This window comes from Hippopotamus amphibius, chromosome 2, assembly GCF_030028045.1.
Source record: "Hippopotamus amphibius kiboko isolate mHipAmp2 chromosome 2, mHipAmp2.hap2, whole genome shotgun sequence".
NCBI lineage: Eukaryota > Metazoa > Chordata > Mammalia > Artiodactyla > Hippopotamidae > Hippopotamus > Hippopotamus amphibius.
This window is the reverse complement of record NC_080187.1, coordinates 53,203,922-53,224,150: the sequence shown is the minus strand read 5'-3', so window position 1 is coordinate 53,224,150 and position 20,229 is coordinate 53,203,922. Positions and strand designations below refer to the sequence as shown.

Here is a 20,229-nt window from a genome sequence, read left to right as displayed (position 1 = left end):
AAAAGAAAAGCTTAAGGACATAGCAAAAAGTTTAATATTAATGAATAGGGACTTCCCTGGTGATGCAGTGGTTAAGAATTTGCCTGCCAATGCAGGGGACATGGTTTGATCCCTGGTCCAGGAAGATCCCACATGCCACGGAGCAACTAAGCTCCTGGGCCATAACTACTGAGCCTATGCTCTAGAGCCCATGAGCCACAACTATTGAGCCCATGTGCCACAACTACTGAAGGGCGAGCCTAGAGCCCGTGCTCCACAAGAGAAGCCACCACAATGAGACGCCCGTGCACCACAGCAAAGAGTAGGCCCCGCTCTCCACAACTAGAGAAAGCCCACATGCAGCAACGAAGACTCAACTCAGCCAATAAATAAATAAATAAATGAATAAATAAATAAATTTATAATATTAACGAATAAAAATGTCTATTATAAAAGACAGCCCCTCTCCCTGCCGCGTGGGGTCTCGGGCGGCCGGCGGACCAAGTGCCGTCGCGGGCGGGTCGGGCGCGGGCCTCTCCTGGGCGGGCAGTCATCCTCGTCCGGGCCGGCTTTGGCCCCCAGCGGAACGCTCAGCCCCTCTGGTCCCTCGGTGCCCTAAGCTTGTGGATCTGGCCTGCTTCGCCTTCTCTTCCAGCCGAATGTCTTCTAGAATTTAGTCGTTGCGACCCAAGGGTCTGCTGTGCGCCAGGATCCTGGCGATGCAGCACAACAGGAAGCAAAGCACAGGGAAGCATAAATGAGAAACAGTATCTTAGCCCAAGTTCTGGATCAGTCAGCCCGGGCCCCATTAAGTAACTTAGCACTTGTAAAGCCTGAGAAAACTAAAGCAGTAGAGAATTACCTTATACAGATGGCCCGATATGGACAACTAAGTGGGAAGGTATCAGAACAAGGTTTAATAGAAATCCTTGAAAAAGTACGTACAGAAAAGAAAACAACAGTTAAATTCAACAGAAGAAAAGTGATGGACTCTGATGAAGATGACGATTACTGAGTTTAAGATGTCAGAGGCTGAGCCTTAGTGGAGCAATTCTAGGACAGATAGTACTTAGCAGAAGTTAAGATCTGTTGTAATGTTTACTTTGTTTATTGTCTATATGCCTTTTAAAAATAAACTTGTTATGCAAAAAAAAAAAAAAAAGACGTGTCTACGTAGCACTAGACAAACAAATAAAAAAAGACTGGGTGGATATGCGTAAAAAAATTACCAGTAATGTCTCTACGTTGTTGACGAATAGATGACTTTTTTTCTCTATGATGTTATTTTTTCCTAAACTATGTCTCTTTTGAGAATTAAAATATCGATAGATGATAGAGAGAGAGAGAGAGAGATGATGTCTTTCCTTTCCTTCCCTCCTTTCTTCCTTTCTTCCTTCCTTCCAAATCCCTTTCCCTGGGATGAAATCAACAGCACAGCCTTTTCAGAAGGAAAGGTAGGCAGTTACAAACACTACAAATCATCCACCCTCAGCACTATTCTGCCACTCTAAGATGGGACGGGAGAGGAGCTACTCCGGTTCTCTGTGTCCACCTCCTGACCTGTTTACTCCAGGCTACACTGTAGCAGGGGAGGGTCAACAACCATGGCTGCATCACATCCAGTCTCAGAGCCCTGAGAACCACACAGACAAGGGCTCCAGAGTCTGGGTTTCCAGATAGATGAGTGAGAAAATTAGGGACCCAGAAGATATCAGATCTTTAGCACCAAGACTAACCAGAACACCTACAGGACCTATCAGATGTTTACCTTATACATTTATGCATTCACTTATTTGTTGAGCAGCTACCATGGGTCTGCCCTGCTGGGGAGATGCACACGGGTAGATGACAGCAATGCCAGCTCTAAGTGTCAGATCAGCTCAAGTCCTGCCTGAGCTCAGGGAGGACAGTGACCCGCCTACCTGCCGGCATGGGTGGCGACATCTGAGCTGGATTTGGACAGTGGGTGGGATGTCATCAGACAGGTGATGGGAATGAGGTTCTCCCTGGTTGGGGAACAGCACTGAGAAAAGCACAGAAGCATGGAAAAAGTGAGTATTTTCAGAGAACAATAGGCTTTCCTTGCAGTAGGTACACTGTGGGGGAGGGGCAGGGGCTGGCCATGTGAACATAGTACCAGGGCCCCTTCCAGGACCCAGGAACCTCACTGGCTCCCTGTGGACCCACCTCTCACTCACCCTGTGTGCCGTAGGCGACACACAGGCGCTGAAGGGTCTTAAGGAAAAGTGTGACATGGTAACATCTATGTTTTAGAAAAACAACTCATAACTGTGCACACCCATCAATTCCCATCAGCTGAAGCCAAAAGTGCTCTTGTCAAGGGGGGAGAGGGAAGGGCGGGGAAGGGAGTTAGGTCCCCGGGATGGGCAGCTAAACCTCTAAAATACCCCCAGCTTCCGGGCATGACTGTTTCACTCATAGCTGAGCAAAAGTGAGCGAGCACTCTGTCGCCTGCCAGTTTCCTGCCCTCCCAGAGGCAGGGACACCTCCCCCACCCCCACAGTATGGCCTGGAATGAAACACGCCCATCTGGCAGCGTCCAGGGCCGGACACTGACACACAGACACGGCCAGCGCAGGACACCGTCAGCTGATGACCCCACACACGGCCACTGTCAGCCAGCCACCATGGTGGGCCTGGACAGCAAAGAATTCAGCGGTCACCTAATGCTGGCCCCGCCACTTCCTCTTTGTCCATCCTCTTTCCCTGGGCTGTGAGGGGTGTGAATGGGCTGCATGTAATTCCATGCCGGGTGAAGCACCCTAAAAGGCTGGAGCCTCTAGCTGGGAGACTCTTCCACCGCCAGCAAATGTATCTGACAAAGTGCTGAAACCCCAGTCTTCACTGGTAGAGTGACTCCAGGGTGCCACCTCCCACCCTGGGCCTCAGTGTTCCTGGCTGTGCAATGGGGTGGCGGCCCCACCTAGGGCTGAGGATGAGAAACAGACCATAAAACTTGCTGTAAAACTCCCTACATCTATAAAGTGCTATTAAAGCAATGACGAGAGATTATGATCAAATTTGCAGGATGAATGTCTGCCCATTCGGACCCTCCCAAGACCCACTCCTTGGCCCAGAGGCCCTGGAATAACACAAGGCTACTATTGACATAAACAAGTTACAACGGCTTCCCCGCAGGGAGGAGCCAGATGCGGTGACCTGCCTGGGGACTGAGGAATCATCAGTTTTTCCCAGGCACTTTTTGACAGGGATTTTCATCCTAAACTTCACAAGAGGTTACATCCTTTAATTACCCACCCTCCTGCTCCTCTGTCTTCTCTTACAACATTCCACAGAGCTTTGAGAGCACAGGATTTTTGTAATACCACATCTATAAGTGCATAGTAAAGAAGGCAATCTAAATATTCTTCAAAAGATGATTTCAAAAAGAAGGGGAAAATGTGGTAGCCTTAAGGAAGCAAATAACTGGGCACCACTTCCCATGTTGAGACAGCCTGACAACCACCTCATTCCACTTTACAAGTGTGAAGTCATCCCTCCCGAGGAGAAAATTGTTTTGCAAGTAGGCTATGAATACGTCTTTTCTTTCAATATCCATGGGAACAACACTGTTTCTAATGTGTAAAATTAGGCTTTATCTCTTTACCATAACTCGTAAAATAAACCCGACCACTCCTACAAGATAACTTTTAAAAATAAAAAAGCCGATGGAGAAAACATTTTGACCAATGCTGGAAGGAACACTGGGCATAATATCTACACTTCGCTTGAAAACTTTTTCTTTTTGCAAAACTGTATTTCAAACGATAGAATGGTCACGGTACAAAAACGTTTATTTAAATTAAATATTTTAGACAAATCAATATCTACAACCATTCCAAAGCATGTGTAGCTCTTACAGAAAATGGAACAGTTTAGCTTAATGTCTGTGATAATGTTTTATAAGATTATTAATATACATTCTGGACTGCACCAATCATATTGTCCATGATTTACTATTTATTACCAAATGTCATATACAGTAATAGCATAAAGATTAATCATATCTTAAGTGATTTTACAAGAGGACTCCTTGGAAGGAAAAAAAAGGATCTTTCAACAATACAAAATATAAGGTGAAAATAATAAGAGAATATATAAAACACATATTTCATACAGGCAATAATATGTTGAAATCAAAAGACAAACAATAGTCTTTTAGCTCACTGATGGTATGTTCCTTCAAAGGAGGCTTGGGAGAATGATGGAAATGTTTTTGGGATGGGGTCAGGGCTCAGAAATATTTTCTGAATCACAGTGCACTTCTGTTCTTTAGGAAGTAAGTATAATAAAGGGAAGTTGCTTTGATGTGTTGGCTGAAGATGTTACCTGAAGAATCAGCTGGCTGGTGAGAACAAATTCCCATTTCTGCCATAGGAATCAGGTCTGGGATTTTTAGAACAAGAGCTCTTTGAATTAGTGGCCAATTCAGGGGTGGAGAAAGAGCAGAAAAGAGAAAAAGGAAATTCCATCGGGAAGGAAGATCCCTCTGCATCTGCGGAGGGGAGGGAGTGGTGAAATTTTGCTCAAGAAATCAACACATTCAGATCGGAAGAAAGTGATACTACTGTGCTGAAATTCTTTTCTGGGTTCCCTGCTTTTTGGGTCGTTAGGAACAGAGGGTTGACGAGAAGTTGCCAAGGTCAGCAAAGAGTATCTGATTTACGCTGTGCATGGAGATGTGTGTGTTGTGTGTGTCTCACACTGTATATATTCAGGCTGTGTATATTCTCTTGAAATGTGTGTTAATAAAAAAGAACTTGTCTTTTAAAAAAAAAGTTAAAAAAAACCCAGCTTGAATTCAATCTCATTTTCAGTGATGCAGTTAACCCCAGGAATTAATTTCCCAAATCAAGATGAGTGTTTTTTCTCAAAGCATCCTTTTGGAAGACTATGATCATATTGGGAGACTGTGACCAAGTGCAGCAGCCTGGTATCCTTGGGCTGTGCACGGAATCAGCACCAGCTTGCACGTGAATGAGATCAGGAAGGCCACTTCATCTTCCTTTGTTAGCCTGGAGAGAATCCTAAATCAGAAAACCCTGGAGCAGAGGGGACCTTAGGTGCAGAGTCTGTCCCTCACTCTACAGATGGGGAGATGGGCTGGAAGATGAGGGGAGGGGAGTTTGGTTTCACCAGACCCCTGAGGCAGAATTGGGTTTGGATGCCGGGTGCCCTAAACCTTGGCCCCAGGGCCCTCCTTACCTGGACGACCAAAGTCAGGAAGGCTGTACCCCTGCGGCCGTGTCAGAAGCAGGGGAGGTGCGAATGCTGCTGGGCTTTTCCCGAATTTGTTTCCGGGATGAGGACTGGGAGGAGAGGTCAATGAAAATTCTATCGGAAAACACTGTCTTTCAGCAACGACCCGGCCTGATTCCCAGGGTGTAGCCAGTGAAAACTCATTTGAAGGAATATACTCAAAACGCAGGCTGCAGGGGGCGGGGCGGGGGGTAAGGGGGCGGGCGGAGGGGCCCTGGATCTGCAGAGCGGGTCGGCAGTGCAGATCTGCTCACCCCGGGGCGCTGCGCATCTGCTCCGCTCGGCAAGGGAAGGAGAGGCGGCGGCGAGGCCGGCCGGCCGGGCTGCCCCGGACTCTATGACACGCTGTAGCTGTTGTAGTACGTGGCCGTGGCATCAGCCAGCACGGAGATGAGACTGGTCTCCGTGGGGCCCGTCGGTGTCACCTGAGAGACCGGGCCCTGTCCGCTGAGGGCCCCGGTCCCGGCGGCAGAGTCTGGGTGGCCAGGAGTGTTCAAGTACTGGTCGAACTCATTGCGATCCATGTCCCCCAGTAGTTCCACCTGGCTCAGCTGATCCAGGGCGTCGAAGCCAGGGTGCTCGGGAGGCGGGGAGAGCTGGCCCAGGTGGGCGTGGAGGTTGGAGTGGAGAGGAGGGTAGGCGGCAGGGGAGTAATACGCAGGAGACGGGGGACAGCCAGGCACGGTGGACATCATAGAGACGCCCGAGGACTGGCCGAGGGCCAAGGAGCCCAGGGGGTGGCCGCAGTGGAGGGGGCTGGGGGCGTACTCCGGGGAGTAGGGGGGCCCGGGAAGGTGGGGGATGCAGCGGGAGTGCGCATGCTCCTCCTGGCAGGGGGAGGAGAAGAAGGTCTGCTCCGGCTCCAGCACGTCAAGGGGCGACATCTCCGGCGGGGTGGGCAGCCCGTAAGGATAGGCGTCCACGCTGCCCGGGGTGCTGCCGCCGCCGCCGCCGGCCGGGCCCTTGTGGAAGCAGCCCCGCAGGCCGGGCAGCGCGGCGCCCGGGGAGTACTCACCCCTGTCCTCCTTCTCCCCCGGCGCCCCCCGGCCGCCGCCCCGCTTCTCCGGCAGCGTGTTCTGGTCGCGGGAGAGCGAGCTGAGCAGGAAGCCGGGGTCCACGCGCTTGCACAGGCGCTTGGCCTGCTTCTTCCTGCGAGGCCGGTACTTGTAGTTGGGGTAGTCCTGCATGTGCTGCAGGCGCAGCCGCTCTGCCTCGTCCACGTAGGGCCTCTTCTGGGACAGCGTCAGCGCCTTCCACGACTTTCCTGCTCACACAAGTCAGACGAGACCACGTTCAGCCTCTGCGCGGCTCGGGGCGGCCCGTGCACCTGTCTCCGACACCGGCTTCGGAGCATCAGGCGCACGCCTGGCCGCCTCGGTCCCCTGTCCCCGCCCCTCCCCCCGCGCTGTCCCCCCCCCCCCCCACCTCCACACAGGACACACCGCGCTCCTCGCATCCTCTCCCCATCCCACATCCTGCACGCACAGTGAGGCCAAACCAACCTCTGCCGCTTGCACGCCCCAAGGCACTAGTGCCAATTACACACACAGTCACTGGCACGTCTCCTATCAAAGCCACCAGATAATGCGAACATATAAACAGTGTGGGATTCTCAGTGAAAGGCCCACCTGACCCAATGTTACCCACCGACAGGACAAAAACTTGTAATGACTACAATAATGAGTTGGGCTGCCTTTATTTACCCTTGGAGGGTCAGTGCTAATCATTTGTGCATTTTAATGAAAACTCTGCCTTCCTCCATCACTGCTGCCCCTCAGGAAGTGATACTATATTATTTACTTGTGGCATAAATCTTACAAGACTTCTTGTAAGGGAACTCAGTCTCAGTCAATAGTTTCACAGATGGACATAAATTACAAGATCTCATTTAGGGCAACAGAGGATTATCCCTTACCTCTGAAGGTCAAATAGGACCCTACTGCATGCAACATATACACGCACACACGCGCCTGCACACACAAGCTATGGCTTCCAGTTGTCTACTTAGGACACTCTGACTATGGCATTGGGCACCAGCTCAGCCACTGACTCTCCATACAGGAGCAAATCCCTTATCTTCCCTGGGTCTCTGTTTTCCTCACTATAAAAAATATATTGCGATGTTACCCAACTCAAGACTCTCTCCTGAAGAAGCATCCCACACTTATATCCCAATGGCGTGAAAATGCTGGTTTTACATGTATTTTATATTCATCCTTATTCGCTGCTGTGTTGTTTTGTGAATAGATTTATTATTAAATCTCTTTCTCTATCAAAGCACATTGCACATCCCTCCCGCTGCAGGTTTTCTGAAGGTCACTTCTGGACCTCTTAGATTGTTACCTCCTAGGGTAGGCTTGGGATTCTACAACTTGACAAGTTCCTCCATGACTCTATTGTATCCTGAAGTTTAAGAGAAACTAGCCCAGAGAGCAGCCCCTCCCCCACCCCAAGCCGTGGAAGGAAGGGCCACATCTGCCACTCAGAGCACTCTGCACATGGCCAAGTTCAGAACTGTGTACTGGCTGGCTGTGTGTGCCAGGTCTGCAGAGGGGGCTGGAGGAGGGTGATTATTCAAGGCGATCTACCATTGGGATGAAAGTTTATAACTATTCCGTCAATTCATACAATTAGCTCTCACTTAAAAAGCAACTTGAAAAGTGTCAGGAACTCCAGATTTTGGGGTTGGCTATTAGTTTCCAGTGTGTGGCTGGGCCACAAAGTTGTAGCAAGAGGCCCAAGATCCAGATGCACCCACATCCTGACTGTGGACTGAATATAAAATGTGACTCTAGTTTCTAAGTGTACCTGGATAGTGTAGTTTTCATAAAATATAGGTTCATGTTTAAAACCACCAAATGTATAACTGTCTTTACGTGCTTTCTCATTCATAACATACTAAAAAGACCAGTGCTGCTGGGTGAAGTTTTTAATGTTAAAGATTGGAGAGCTAATAGTCAAAAAAAAGTTTGGGCTCTCACATTCAGCCCTTTCCCTTTCCTAAGTCAGAAAGGAAAGGGCTGGGCCAGATCATGGGCTTGGGGTGGAAATAGATCATCCTGCTGCTCCCCTATTAGCAGGTGTAGAAAGTCCATATTTTTCAAAGCAACATCATGTTGGTTTCCTTTGCCTAATGCCAGGAGCTGTGTGGTTAAGCAGGAAGGAATCAGTATCTTTCCTGCAAAATGCACTGCAACCTCTGGAAGCTTAAGTGCCAACTGCCAGCAGAGATCAACTCACAGGAGGTGATTGCCACCCAGTCCCTTTGCCTGTCCTTTCCCTGGGAGCAGGCAGCCCCAATCCAGCAAGGCTCCGCAACCAGAGTTCTCCCATCCCTCGCCTGGGCCTGCTCTATCCTGATTACAAGAGCTGCGCTTGGGCAACAGGCACGGCACCTGGGGCACACCAAAAAACTTTTAGGGGCCCACAAAAACGGTGTTTTCATCCTTTAGAAATCTGAGGAAAAATATAAACGTTTTGTTGAAGAAAATGTTTAATTATTGTATATATTAATATATATTTGTCTTTATGCCAACACAGTATAAGTATGATTTAAATTATTTTATGGGGGAAGGGGTTCACTAAGACACTGGCCCACTAATTTTTCCTGGGCACAGCTAGCCAGGGGGCTGGGCTGGGATAGGAGGCTCTTTGAAACCTGCACTCTATAAGCTGCTTTGAAAGAGCACCTAACTGCAGGTAGATCCTTTCTGCAGAGGGCCTGTGGCTTTAGCCAGCACAAAGGTAGGTGTCAGCCCTTACTCCACGGATCTGGGGAAGGAGCCTGGAACTCCAATGGAAAAAGGCTCCAGTCTGAGCCGGGTGGGGTTGCACATGGCAGGGCCAGCCTCGGATGACCACACACTGTTCCTTCTCACAAGGCCTGGTGCCCACTTGGCACACAAAATGCTTTGAAAGTTTGCCACCTGTCAAAATGAATAAAAACCACGTCGAAGGGCAGAGGTTAGGAGTTGGGCGCAGTTGATAAGTGCTCAGCTCCAGACAAGGGAGAGAGAAGAAACCCACGAGAACATCCTCCCTCTAGGCTCCTCGGCCTGGCCTAGCTTGTCCCTGTATCCAGTCTCGCCGCCTGGGCTGTGACTGCACAGAAGCCCGCGGGCAGCGGCCGAACTACAGGACAGACCCGCACTGGCCGCGCTAAGCATTCGAACTGAATTTTCTACACTCCTGAGACTGAGAAACAGAGGCTCGAATCAAGTCCATTTTGCTGTTGGTTTAATAATTAAGTTAAAGCAGGAATGCGTTCCCGCAAGATCTCTCTTCACGAATATTCGTTAATGAGAGTTGCGACCACCCTCTACGGTTGTGCCTGTGATGAAGTTAAGGGAACGAAGGGTTTTCCCGCTCCGGTATTCCTAGCAAACGCCGGGTCCACCCGGCCTCGGCGTTTCCGACCCGGCCCGTCCATGCGCGCTGGTTCTCGTCGCCGGGCCCCCCGGGCCGGGCCGCTGCCCAGCCCGGCCTGTGCCCCGGGGCCCCTGACTCGGCTCCCGTCCCCGCAAGTGGGCCTCCCTGGCCACCCCGGCGGGCCGCGCGGGTTCCCTTTGGGCCTCGTCCAGGCGTCCCGGCTCGGAATCCCGGCCCCCGCGCGCACAGCCGCGCTCTCCCAGATGCCCAACGTCGCGGGCACGGCGCGCGCCCGAGCCCCCGCGCGTACCCCACGCCGGGTCTATCCCACGCCCGCCCAGCGCGCCCGCACAGCCCCGGCTGGGCCTCCAGCCGCCAGCCCCCCGCCGGCCGACCTCCGGCCGCGCCCCGCCCGCTCACTCACCCAGCATCTTGCTGAGCTCGGCGTTGTGCAGGTCCGGGTTCTGCACCGCCAGACGTTTCCTCTCGTCCTTGGCCCACACCATGAAGGCGTTCATGGGCCGCCGGATACGGCTCTCGGAGCCCTTGTCCCCTGGCGGGCGGGGGGCGGCCGGCGGCGACAGCCCGTCGGACAGCTCGGCGTCCAGGGCCGGACACTCGAGCCCCTCGGGCCACGGGTAAGCTCCCAGGAGCGAGGCCATGGCCGCGCGGGGGTCGCCTCGCTTCGCGTCGTCGGGCCGGCGCTGACCTGGCCCTCGCACCGGTCGGGGCGTCCAACTTGGCCGGCAGCCGCGGCCCGGCCCCTTATTTATCAGCTTCGGGTGGCCGCGTCCTCCAATGACTCTTGAAGGCGGCGCGGCCCCTCCCTCCTTCTCGGCGCGGGTCCCCTCCCTGCGTCCCCGGCCGCCGCGTCCTCGCTCCGACCTGCCGGCAGGGGAGGCGGGAGGGAGCGCTGCTTCCCCGCGCCCGCCCCCGGCCCGCCCCTCCGTCTCCCAGGTCCCTCTCGGAATCCGCGCTCCGCCGCCCCGGGGCCGCCTCTCGGCCCGCCCGCTCCCGGTGCAGGTGCCGCTGGCCTGGAGGCGGGCGCCGCCCGTGGTTACCTGGCCCGGGAGCGGGAGCCGGACTCCAGCCCCCTGTCCGACTGGCAGCGGCCTCCCCCGGCCAGGCTCCGCCAGGTCCTCCCGCGCGTGGCATGCTACGGAGAACAGAAGCCAAACAGGTTTCGCTGGGAATGGCCCGGCACGAGTGACTTTGACCGTGAATCCCGGCCTGTGACCTGGTCTTGATAGAACACATCTACTGCTTTTCTAAAATGACCTGGGCGGCGACGGCCTCGCCCCCTGCCAACTTGGGCGGCCGGAGAGGCTTGCAAGGGCTGGATCCAGCGGCCGGTTCTCCGCCGTGCCCACCCGAGGGCCCCCTCGACGCCCCGCTGTTCCTTGGCTCTCGGAGGGCACGTCTGCGTCCTCACTTCGCCCTTATTCACCCTGCCGTCTGTTTTCTCTCTTCTTACACGCCTACCCCCACCCCACCCTGGACTCCGGTGTCCCAGCCTCCAGCTCCCTCGCCTCTAGCCCTTCTCTCTCAAAATTCCCTTCTCCGTATTTTTTCTCTTCTCCTCCGACCAGCAGTCCTGCTCCTCCTCCCCTCCCGCATCCCTCCTCCTGACACCGACGGGTATACAGACGGGGCTGCAGGTTCTGGGCCTGCGCTCAACTCTCTCAACTCGAAAGGCTGCGGGCTGGGAGCTCAGGGCCCCTCGCGGATGCGGACCCCCTGCTCAGAGGACAGCTCCGTGTCTGCTGCTTCGGTGAGTAGGTCTCCTTCCCCTGGCTCTCACTTCAGTGAGGGCCCACAGTAGGCACTCAGGAAATGCAGAATAAGTGAATGGATAAATGAGTGAGCAGATATGGCTTAGACACACCCCACTGTATTAACAAGGGCAGTCATGAGGCTTGACCAGATCCTGGAATCCTATCCACAAATGTTTACTGAGCGCCACCCCCGTGCAGGGCTCCACAGAGGTGACCCTGGAAGGAGGTAGCAGTGGGAGAGGACCGTGGGGTTTGGAGTCAGGACCTGTCTTAGTGTTGGGTTACTTAACCCCTGACTCAGACCTCCTCTCCGAATCCTAAACTGAGGAGGATAAGACTGACCTCACAGGGCTGTGTGTGAAAGCTCAAACTCTATACCCACATCACCATGATAGTTGATGTTGATATAACTGTTCACATAACGCCCATACAACTTCTAAGTCCGGATTTCAGGGTCTGGCGTGCAGTGACTGAGTTCATAGACACCGCGTGTGCAATATGCCCTCCCTGACGGGCCCCACGGCTAAGACCCGGCAAGTGGATGGAGAAGAGCAACTTCTCCGTTTTTAAGTCCCACTTTCAACCTCTAGAGCCCCGGGCTTTACACATATAATAGATTGAGTAGTTTTCCTCTCCCTCCCAGCCAGGACCTAGTAGGTCTCTAGGCCCGGGCCCTCCACCCGCCGCTCTCGCGGGCCCGGGTTGACGATCGAAGGGGGCCGGGCGTGGCGCAGCGCTGGCTCGCTGGCTGGCTGGCTGGCAAGTGGGCGCTGGGAGCTGGGGGAGCATCTTGGAACCCGCGGTGGAGCCGGCAGAGCTGGCTGGCACCGGGGACCGGACGGGAAGGGGGTGATTTGCGGAGAGAATGTGTCCGCTGTCTAGGCAGACTTCCCTACTTTGGGAAGCTAGGCCGTTTCCCGTGTTGAACCCCTCTGCCAGAAATTCCTCAGGAAACATCCCTCGATCAGAATGCTCCGGGAACCGCGGGGACCTAGAGCCGCGCCCGGCCGGGGGCGCAGCTCGTTGTGGGGGGAGAGGAGGGATCCCCGCAGAGGTATTTGCGCGGCAGCCTAGGGACTCTGGAAGGACTCGACTGCTACCCTTTCTAATCTCACCGCCGCTCTAGGGCGGGCCGATGCTCCGCAGGGTCAGAGGCCTCTAGGGGATAGCGCCCCCTTGCCGGCCGCCGGCGTCGCCTTCCGGTCTTGCCTCCTCTGGCGCTCTCTGTGCTCGGTTACGGAGCAGAGCGCGCACGCCGTGGGGCCGCGCCCAGGCACCAGGTTTGCAAGATGCGCGGGCGCCAGGGAGCGCAGGGCAGTCCAGGTGGATTCCCAAGTCCGACAGCAAAGATGGAGAAAACAGCGGAGCCGGGGACAGAGAGAATACATGTTGTGATTCTTGTCTCCAATAATAATTTCTTGCATTTCGTCCGGAGAGCGCGCGAGAGCCTCGGTTGTACAGGACCTGGGCGTTAAATGCCATCCCCATCACGGGCTCCGCCCGGAGCGTGTGAGCTGTGTGCACGAGGGCACCCGGGCTTTCTCGCTCGCTCCATTCCTTTATTTCTTCATGCATTCTCATCCACGCATTGATTCACCTGAGCAACTTTATGCAAACGTGCCCTGGTGCGGGCGGCGCTCAGGAATGCTGGGTCGCTGTAACCCCACTGCCTCTCGGATCACTGCGACCTTCAGCCCCCCGAGCTCCGCATAGACCTCAATCGTCCCCAAAGCCCGGGGCTCAGAGGGCTGAGCGAGAAGGCCAGGACTGGCGTCCTCCGAGGCACCCCCGACACCTGTCTGGCCAGCGCTGGGCCCAGGACCGCGGCCAGTTGTTGGCAGAGGCTCATCGGTGGACACAGCGCGGTGGCTTCGAGAGCAACCGTGCCAACAATGGTGGAGACGTACGGGGTTGCGCTGCCCGGTCCTGCGGGTGTTTGCACCCGCGGCGGGATGGAATGGGGGTTCCCACAGACACGGATAGTAGAGCGGCGCGTCCGCGTGTGATGATTCAGGGGCACAGTGGACCTGTCTGCCCACCGACTGAGCCTTACTCTTGCGGTGTGTATTGTGTGAACTCTGCTCTTTCTCAAAATACCTTTTCTTTCCTTCCTTTTCTTTTTCCTTTTCTCCATCCCTGCTCCCCTCCTTCCCTCCTCTCTCCTTCCCTTTCTAATCTTCCCTTCTCCTCCTTTCCACCCCCTCCCCTCCCTCCCATCTTCCTTTAGGTCTGCAGTTCTGCTGAAGAGGGTTTACAGGAATACAGGACTTGAAGTCAGAAACCGGTTGCTTCAAGTGACTAGTGGTGTGATGTTACTTCATTCATCTGATCTCAGCCTCAGTTTCTTCACCATTGAAATGGGGATAATTACTGATATGGTGTTTGTGAAAGAACTCCATACACTTTAAACAACTGTGAAATGTTGTAAAATAATGAATGGATGGAATTTTAAGTATAAAATTGATAGGGTCGAGCCCACAAAACTTTCCCCCTGAAGAGCTTTCCTTGTTCTATTCTAAGCTGAAGAATGGTGGATGGCCCCAAACTCTAAGGGAAGGAAAAGAAAGGGAGTAGGGCACACATTCCTGCCACGACCCGGCAGCCTGGCCACTGGCACTGGAGCTCTGCGCAGGACCAAGTGCTGGACGGCTGCACCCGGCTGGGGCTGGGGCTGGTACTCCCAGCCCTCCTCTCTGCAGTGATTTTTTTGCATGTGTTTTGCTGGTGCTTTTTGCCCCTTACACCAGACTGGGGGTCAAAATCATCACCACCATGATCAACTTTGCTCACACCAATTTATCTGTACTCAACTGACAGTCTTTGCAAAAGTCATTTCCAGCTCATCCTTGCCTCCATACAACCCTCTGTGAATTGGGCAGCCAGGTTGTAGTATTAAGCCAATTCCCAGATGAGGCAGGTGGCAGAACAGAGACCTGAACACATATCTCTCGTTCTCAGGTCTCTGCTCCCTCATTCTGTGGCTACCCTGGTCACCTTTCAGCTCAAATCAGAGCCCCACGCCAGACAGAAGGACTTCTGACCAGCTGCTGTGTCTCCCCCTGCTTGTGTGCCCTCTCCAGACCCATCACTCAAGTTCCACTGGACCTTTTCTTTTCCAAAGGGCACTTGAAGTTCAAGGTAAGGTGAAAAGCAAATGGGTAAACCCTGTTGGCTACGGGTAAGGTGCATGCTGGAGAGCCAGGAGACCTGGTCCAGGCCTGCTGACTGCCCTCTACCCCTCCCCCACCCCCACCCCAGGCCTGACTTCCCTCCAACAAGCAGAGTTCCTCTCTTTCAACCAACAGAAATCTCTTCATAGTCATTTAGGAGAAATTCATCCAGGTCTCTGATTTAGGATAATTCAGGGGGATGCAACCACACAGCAGAGATTTCAGATATATCTGGAGGCTTACCTGAGTGGACACAAGGACACCTGGACAGAGTGTCACAGCATCTTGGGTTTAACAGCTTTCCTACAGGGGACTAGGAGGAAAGGAATAGGGTTTTCAGATGACATTGCTCCTGAGTGTGGGTAGTGCAGATCCCCTGGCAACATGAAACGCTTTTGTAAGTGGGATTTGATAGTAACAAAACACTGGGGTAGAGAATCCCAAGTTTCCTTTGGGTTTCCCAGATCAGACTTTCCGGTTACTACAGAACACCCTCGCTACATGTGTGTGCTCGTCTCTGAGTAGTCATGTCTCCCCGTAAATGGTGGATGGCCCCAAACCCTGACTTAGAGCCAGAAGACATAAGTCTGGTCCCATTTGCCACTACTGGTTGAGCACATCTGAGCAAGGCTCTTAGCCAGTGCACAGGGTGGAGAGCCTCAGAGTCCAGTGAACCGATGATGGGCTTGCCTGTGCTGTGTGCACGCCGAGGATAGCGCCGAGGTAAGCTATGCCCATCCTGGGATTTGTTTCTGCTTCCTCCTAGCACTGAGGGCCAGGAGACTTCCAAGCCAAGAACAAACCTTTGCTACACTAATTTTCTCCCGCTCCACTCTGAACAATGATCAGATTTCCTTCTGTATGGGAGCATGTGTGCAGGATTACTGTACTAAAATGATCTTTATTTAATTGGTGAGAAGCTAAACTCTCAGACAAATTTAAATGGAAAAACCAACAGATGACAAGAGAAGCTAAGAGTTGGTGTAAGGAGGTATGTTCTGTCTCTTCAGTCGTATTGCCTCTTCTTTCCAAATGCCTAAGAGGAAGAAGAGAAACTGACTAGAAAGTGCCTCTAAATAGTACAAAATGGAAAGTAAGTCTTTTCTGAGCCCACGTGTACACGTGTCAGGATAATGAGTGACATAAGGCAGGACTGATAGCGAGATCATCACGGAGCACTCTGTCATCAGCCAACAATTCTGGTGTGAGAAACCAATGATACTTCTTATTTGTTTGGCTTATGAGATTGCTTTAAAGGGTGGATTTCAAGCTACCATTATTTTATGTTTTGTTTTTTTATTCAGATGTTCATTGAGGTACAGTGTGCCCACAGAGAAGTGCACAGACGTGTGCTGGCGGAGATCTCACAGGTGACCACACCTGCATAAGCAGTGCACACATCACGAAGCAGAACGCTGCCAGCCCTACTGGGCTCAGGCTTCCACCACTACGAACTTTTAAGTTCCTGTAGGGCAGGGACTGGGTGTCATTCTGTCTTAAAATGTAGTATGTGAATAGAAAATTTGAGGTATAGTAAGGCCAATAGACCAGGAGTGGATTCCCACTGAAAAGCTAGTTACTCAGCTCCCAAGCAGGGCACACCACACTATGGGGACCACTTGGGGAATCACTGGGAGGGGCGAGACTGGGCAAGAGCTTTATTATGGTTTTCTTAGGAAGGAATGAGTGAGGGAGGAAAAGCAGACTTAGGATTGGCTAGGCTGGATACTTTGGGTGGCCTCTGGGGTATAGGGGCTGCTCCTCGTTGTCTGGTAACTGGCCTTGGGGTGATCAGGGCAGCTGGCTAGTGGCCCAGAGTGTGCGAGCTCTGTAAAGGAGGTGATTGGGGGTGTGGGTTTGTCCTTGAGAAGTGCATTAGCCAGTAAGTTGTTTACTGCTTTAGGAATTAGCTGGCCCTGGGAGGGATGGTCCCTCCAGAGTGAGCAAGGCCCCAGGTGTCAAAGCATCAGCACACAGACAAGAGATATGGTTAATATACATGCAGCTTTGACACTTCAGAACCTAAAATAATGTGTGGCACTTAATGGGCACTCAATGAAAGAGGATGGAAGGCAAAAAGAAGGGAGGGAGGGCAGAAGGGAAACAGTGCACAGCAGGCTGGCTAGTTGGGCAACACGGGGGCTGACTTTAATAGCCTTGCTCCCCACAAGCACCAAAGGGAGTTGCCCACAGCAGCTCACGTGGAGACTCCATTTCAGAGCTCCTGGACTTAGGAGGGTGAGTCAAAAATTATCTGCACTCTGGCTGTAGAATTTATTTTAATTAACTTTTAGAAAAGATAGATACATCATTTTTGGACATAATCTCCTTGCTTTTCAATATGCTTTGTCCATCTGTCAACAAGATTTCATGTTCCTTCATGTTTTAGGCTGAGCTGCGAGCCATGAATGCACCGCTGTCTTCACTTCATCAGAAATGAATCTTCACCTTTGTAGGGCTGCTTTTAGGGGACCAAACAGGTGAAAGTCCAACAGAGCAAGATCAGGACTATAGGGAGGATGCTTTAACACCTCAAAACCAAGTTTTTGCAGCATTGAGACTGTGGGCAGAAGTGTGCAGACATGCATTGTCATGCAAGATCGCAACACCTTTGGATAGCAGTCCTCTGCATTTAATCCGAAGTTTAGGCTTCAGCTCTTCAATAAGCATCTCTATCCATTCATACACATTTCTTCACGACAAAGCATTTTCTCCATACTGTGCACAAAGTCTTTAATAAATAACAGCACCAGGTACACCCTCAGACCACAAAAAATGAATCACTGCACACTGCTCTTCTTTTGTGCACATCACAAGTGGGGCATCCATTTTTGCTCACACTGCAGTTACAAATGAACTGATGTAACACGTTCATACCTGCACCGCAGTGACTGGAGAGACAGTAGCCTTGAATGGAAAGCACTGATAAGACAGTGCAGCCAACAAAAGTTTTAATATAACTAGAGTGCAGATACTTTTTGACTCACCTTCGTATATTCAGAAAGTTGGGATGTCTCAGCAATGTTAGACATCCCTTTATGAAGCCTTCACTGGGAAACATGCCCCTCATTCAACATCCTCTTAGGCTACCTGTTTAAATTGGTCCTTGAACCATTCACCCCACATGTATGCTAGCATCTGACAGGGATTGGGGAGGAGACGTGCTCTAGTTATCTATGGCTGTGTGACAAACCACCCCAAGCAACCAGTTATTATGTTCAGTGACTCTGTGGGCAGGAATTTGACAGCGTACTACTGTACACCCTTAGCAGGGTGTCTGCTTCATGATGTCTGAAGTGTCAGCTGGAAAAACATGAATGGCTCAAAGTAACTTGAATGGTCAGGAGCTGGAACCATCTGGAAGCTCTTTCACTCATATGTCTGACACCAAGACTGGGATGACTCAAAGGCTGGGTTAAGCTGGGACTATTAACTGGAGTGTCTATCCATGGCTTTTCCATATTGTTTTGGCTTCCTCTTAGCATGGTGGCCTCAGAGGAGGTTGATTTCTTCCATGTTAGCTTAGCTCCGAGAATGAGTGTTCCACAAATAAGGCAAAAGCTGCATGGTATTTTATGACTTAGGCTCAAAAATCACATGGCGTCACCTCTACTCTATCATCACCAATACTCTAGTGGTCAAAGCAGTCAGAAGCCTGGCCAGATTTAAGGGGAGGAAATATAGCTCCCCAATTCTCAGTATAGGGAGTATCAAAGAATTGTGGCCATGTCTTCACACCACCATGAGGTGTGTGTATGTGTAAGATGGTGGTGATGAGAATATCAGAGGTTCAAAACTGACAAGTAACAAAGTAACTCATAACAATATTCCTTCCCACCCCAAGGCCAATGTCAAGACAAAGAAGTGTGTCACCCCCATCTTCATGCCTTCCTCCCACCTACATTACACAATGCCATTCTGTCAAAATGTTTTTCAAAGCCCCCCCAAAGAAAATAATAGAAGTAGGGTAGTAGTAATTTCATTCTTGCCCAGTTTTGTAGGTGAGGAACTAAGGCCCACAGAAATGAAATGACTAGTGAGTGGCAGAACAGGTAAAATGATTCATTCCAAAGCTCTTTCAAAGCTCATTCATTGCTGAATTCTCCACAAGATGTAGGGCTTCAATGAAATGAGGATGGATCCAAACAAACAATATCACTTAACAGTGTCACCTTTTAAATTATAGAAACTTCTACTTCTGCCCATGATGGAGAAACAGGGATCAGATTTCTCTTCCCACCTTAAACCAATCTAAAACTAGATAAAATATATGAACCAAAAGTTTTCAGATATTGTACACAATGTAGAACAATAATCTGGGAAAAGAGAAACAAACAAGGAGAACCCAATAAGTTCCCCTGCTCACTGTCTGGACAAAGTTTTCAGGTCACAGCACACAAAAGAGAAACTGAAACAGAGACCAGTGGTCCTTCTGTGTTGAGGAGACAGTGTTCTGAGTTCAGGGAGGGCAAAGCAAAGAAGAGGGGACTGCACAGAGGGAGAGCCTCAGAGATTTGTGGAAGGGTCTCCTTGATGCTTTGGCTGAGTACTCATCTGCACATGTGTTTGAAAACAAACAAACAAACAAACCAAAACTGTGGAAAAAACACTGGAAACAATTGGGCCAGAAAGAGTTTCTGTTACTACCAGCCAGGGTGGAAAAACATCCTAATACATGGTGCATCAGGTAGTGTCCTCAGGAGAGTATTGGCTTTTGGGGGAAAAAAAAACACAGAAAAATATAACTCATAACCAGGATGAAAAAAAAAAACAGTCAATAGAAATAGAACCAGAAATGATAATGGAACTAGCAGATAAGGATATTAAAAGAGCTGTTATAAATATACTCCATATGTTCAAGAAGGTAAAGAAAAACAAAAACATGATGGGGAAAGCATGAAAAGATCTTAGGAAAAACCCAAATCAAAATTTTAAAGGTGAAATGTATAATATTTGTAATGTAAAATACACTAGCTAAGATTAACATCAGACTAGACATTACAGAAGAAAATGTTAGCGAACATGAGACAAATATTCACAATGAAAAGCAGAGAGAAAAAAGAAAATAGAGGGCTTCTCTGGTGGTGTAGTGGTTAAGAATCTTCCTGCCAAAGCAGGGGACACAGGTTCGGGCCCTGGTCAGGGAAGATCCCACATGCTGAGGAGCAATTAAGCCCATGTGCCACAACTACTGAGCCTGTGTGCTAGAGCCTACATGCCACAACTACTGAGTCCATGCACCACAACTACTGAAGCCAGCATGCCTGGAGCCAGTGCTCCACAACAAGAGAATAAATAAATAAATAAATAAACAAACAAACAAACAAATAATTAAAAAATCTAAAAGAAAATAGAGAAGCAACAACCTGTGAGACAGTATTAAGTGGCTTATCATAAAAGTAATTGAAATTCCAGAAGAAAAGGAGGGATTCAAATATATATATTTGAACATATAATGGCTGAATAATTTCCAAAGTTAATGGAAACTATAAGCCCACTGATTCAAAAATCTCAACAATCCCTAACCAGAACATAAGAAAACCACATAAAGGCACATGATAATCAAATTTCTGAAAATCTAAAAATCAACCAGAGGAAAAAGGACACATTATATACAGAGGAACAAAGATAAGAATTACAGTAGACTTTGTGCTTGA

General features: G+C 50.8%; 2 protein-coding genes across 9 annotated transcripts in view; one reads left to right on the top strand and one right to left on the bottom strand.

The window, feature by feature from the left end:
- Positions 1 to 383: 383 nt before the first annotated feature.
- SOX7 (SRY-box transcription factor 7) lies at positions 384 to 12,541 on the bottom strand. Of its 5 annotated transcripts, none has more exons than XR_009051157.1 (4): positions 10,052 to 11,413; positions 5,514 to 6,523; positions 1,902 to 2,002; positions 384 to 692 (listed from the first exon to the last, which is right to left on the bottom strand). XR_009051157.1 is itself a non-coding variant. In XM_057720028.1 (3 exons), exons 2-3 carry the CDS (start codon positions 10,287 to 10,289, stop codon positions 5,595 to 5,597), a joined length of 1,167 nt encoding a protein of 388 aa, XP_057576011.1. In that variant the 5' UTR covers positions 10,290 to 10,783; positions 12,518 to 12,541; the 3' UTR covers positions 3,783 to 5,594. The 5 variants fall into 5 exon arrangements, 2 of the variants coding, with proteins under 2 accessions (XP_057576011.1, XP_057576010.1); XR_009051155.1 differs by having other exon boundaries at positions 5,206 to 6,523; positions 10,052 to 11,412; XR_009051156.1 differs by having other exon boundaries at positions 384 to 677; positions 5,206 to 6,523; positions 10,052 to 11,412.
- The window catches only part of LOC130844049 (uncharacterized), a 26,411-nt gene continuing 16,705 nt past the window's right edge, over positions 10,524 to 20,229 (top strand). Inside the window, exons 1-3 of one of the 4 annotated variants that reach the window (XM_057720030.1) lie at positions 10,524 to 11,398; positions 14,361 to 14,540; positions 15,877 to 15,942. In XM_057720030.1, the coding sequence (XP_057576013.1) occupies positions 10,901 to 11,398; positions 14,361 to 14,540; positions 15,877 to 15,942 (744 nt within the window). In that variant the 5' untranslated portion in view covers positions 10,524 to 10,900. Of the gene's footprint in view, positions 11,399 to 13,629; positions 13,681 to 14,360; positions 14,541 to 15,338; positions 15,829 to 15,876; positions 15,943 to 20,229 lie in introns of those variants that run through there. The other 3 variants (XM_057720032.1, XM_057720031.1, XM_057720033.1) reach the window with 3 other exon arrangements.

Bases quoted from the DNA above. Each gene is read 5' to 3' on its own strand.
- SOX7 (XM_057720028.1), bottom strand. From the start codon at position 10,289: ATGGCCTCGCTCCTGGGAGCTTACCCGTGGCCCGAGGGGCTCGAGTGT. The intron at 6,524-10,051 runs GTGAGTGAGCGG...TTGTGTGAGCAG, and splicing joins CGAGCTCAGCAAGATGCTGG to GAAAGTCGTGGAAGGCGCTG.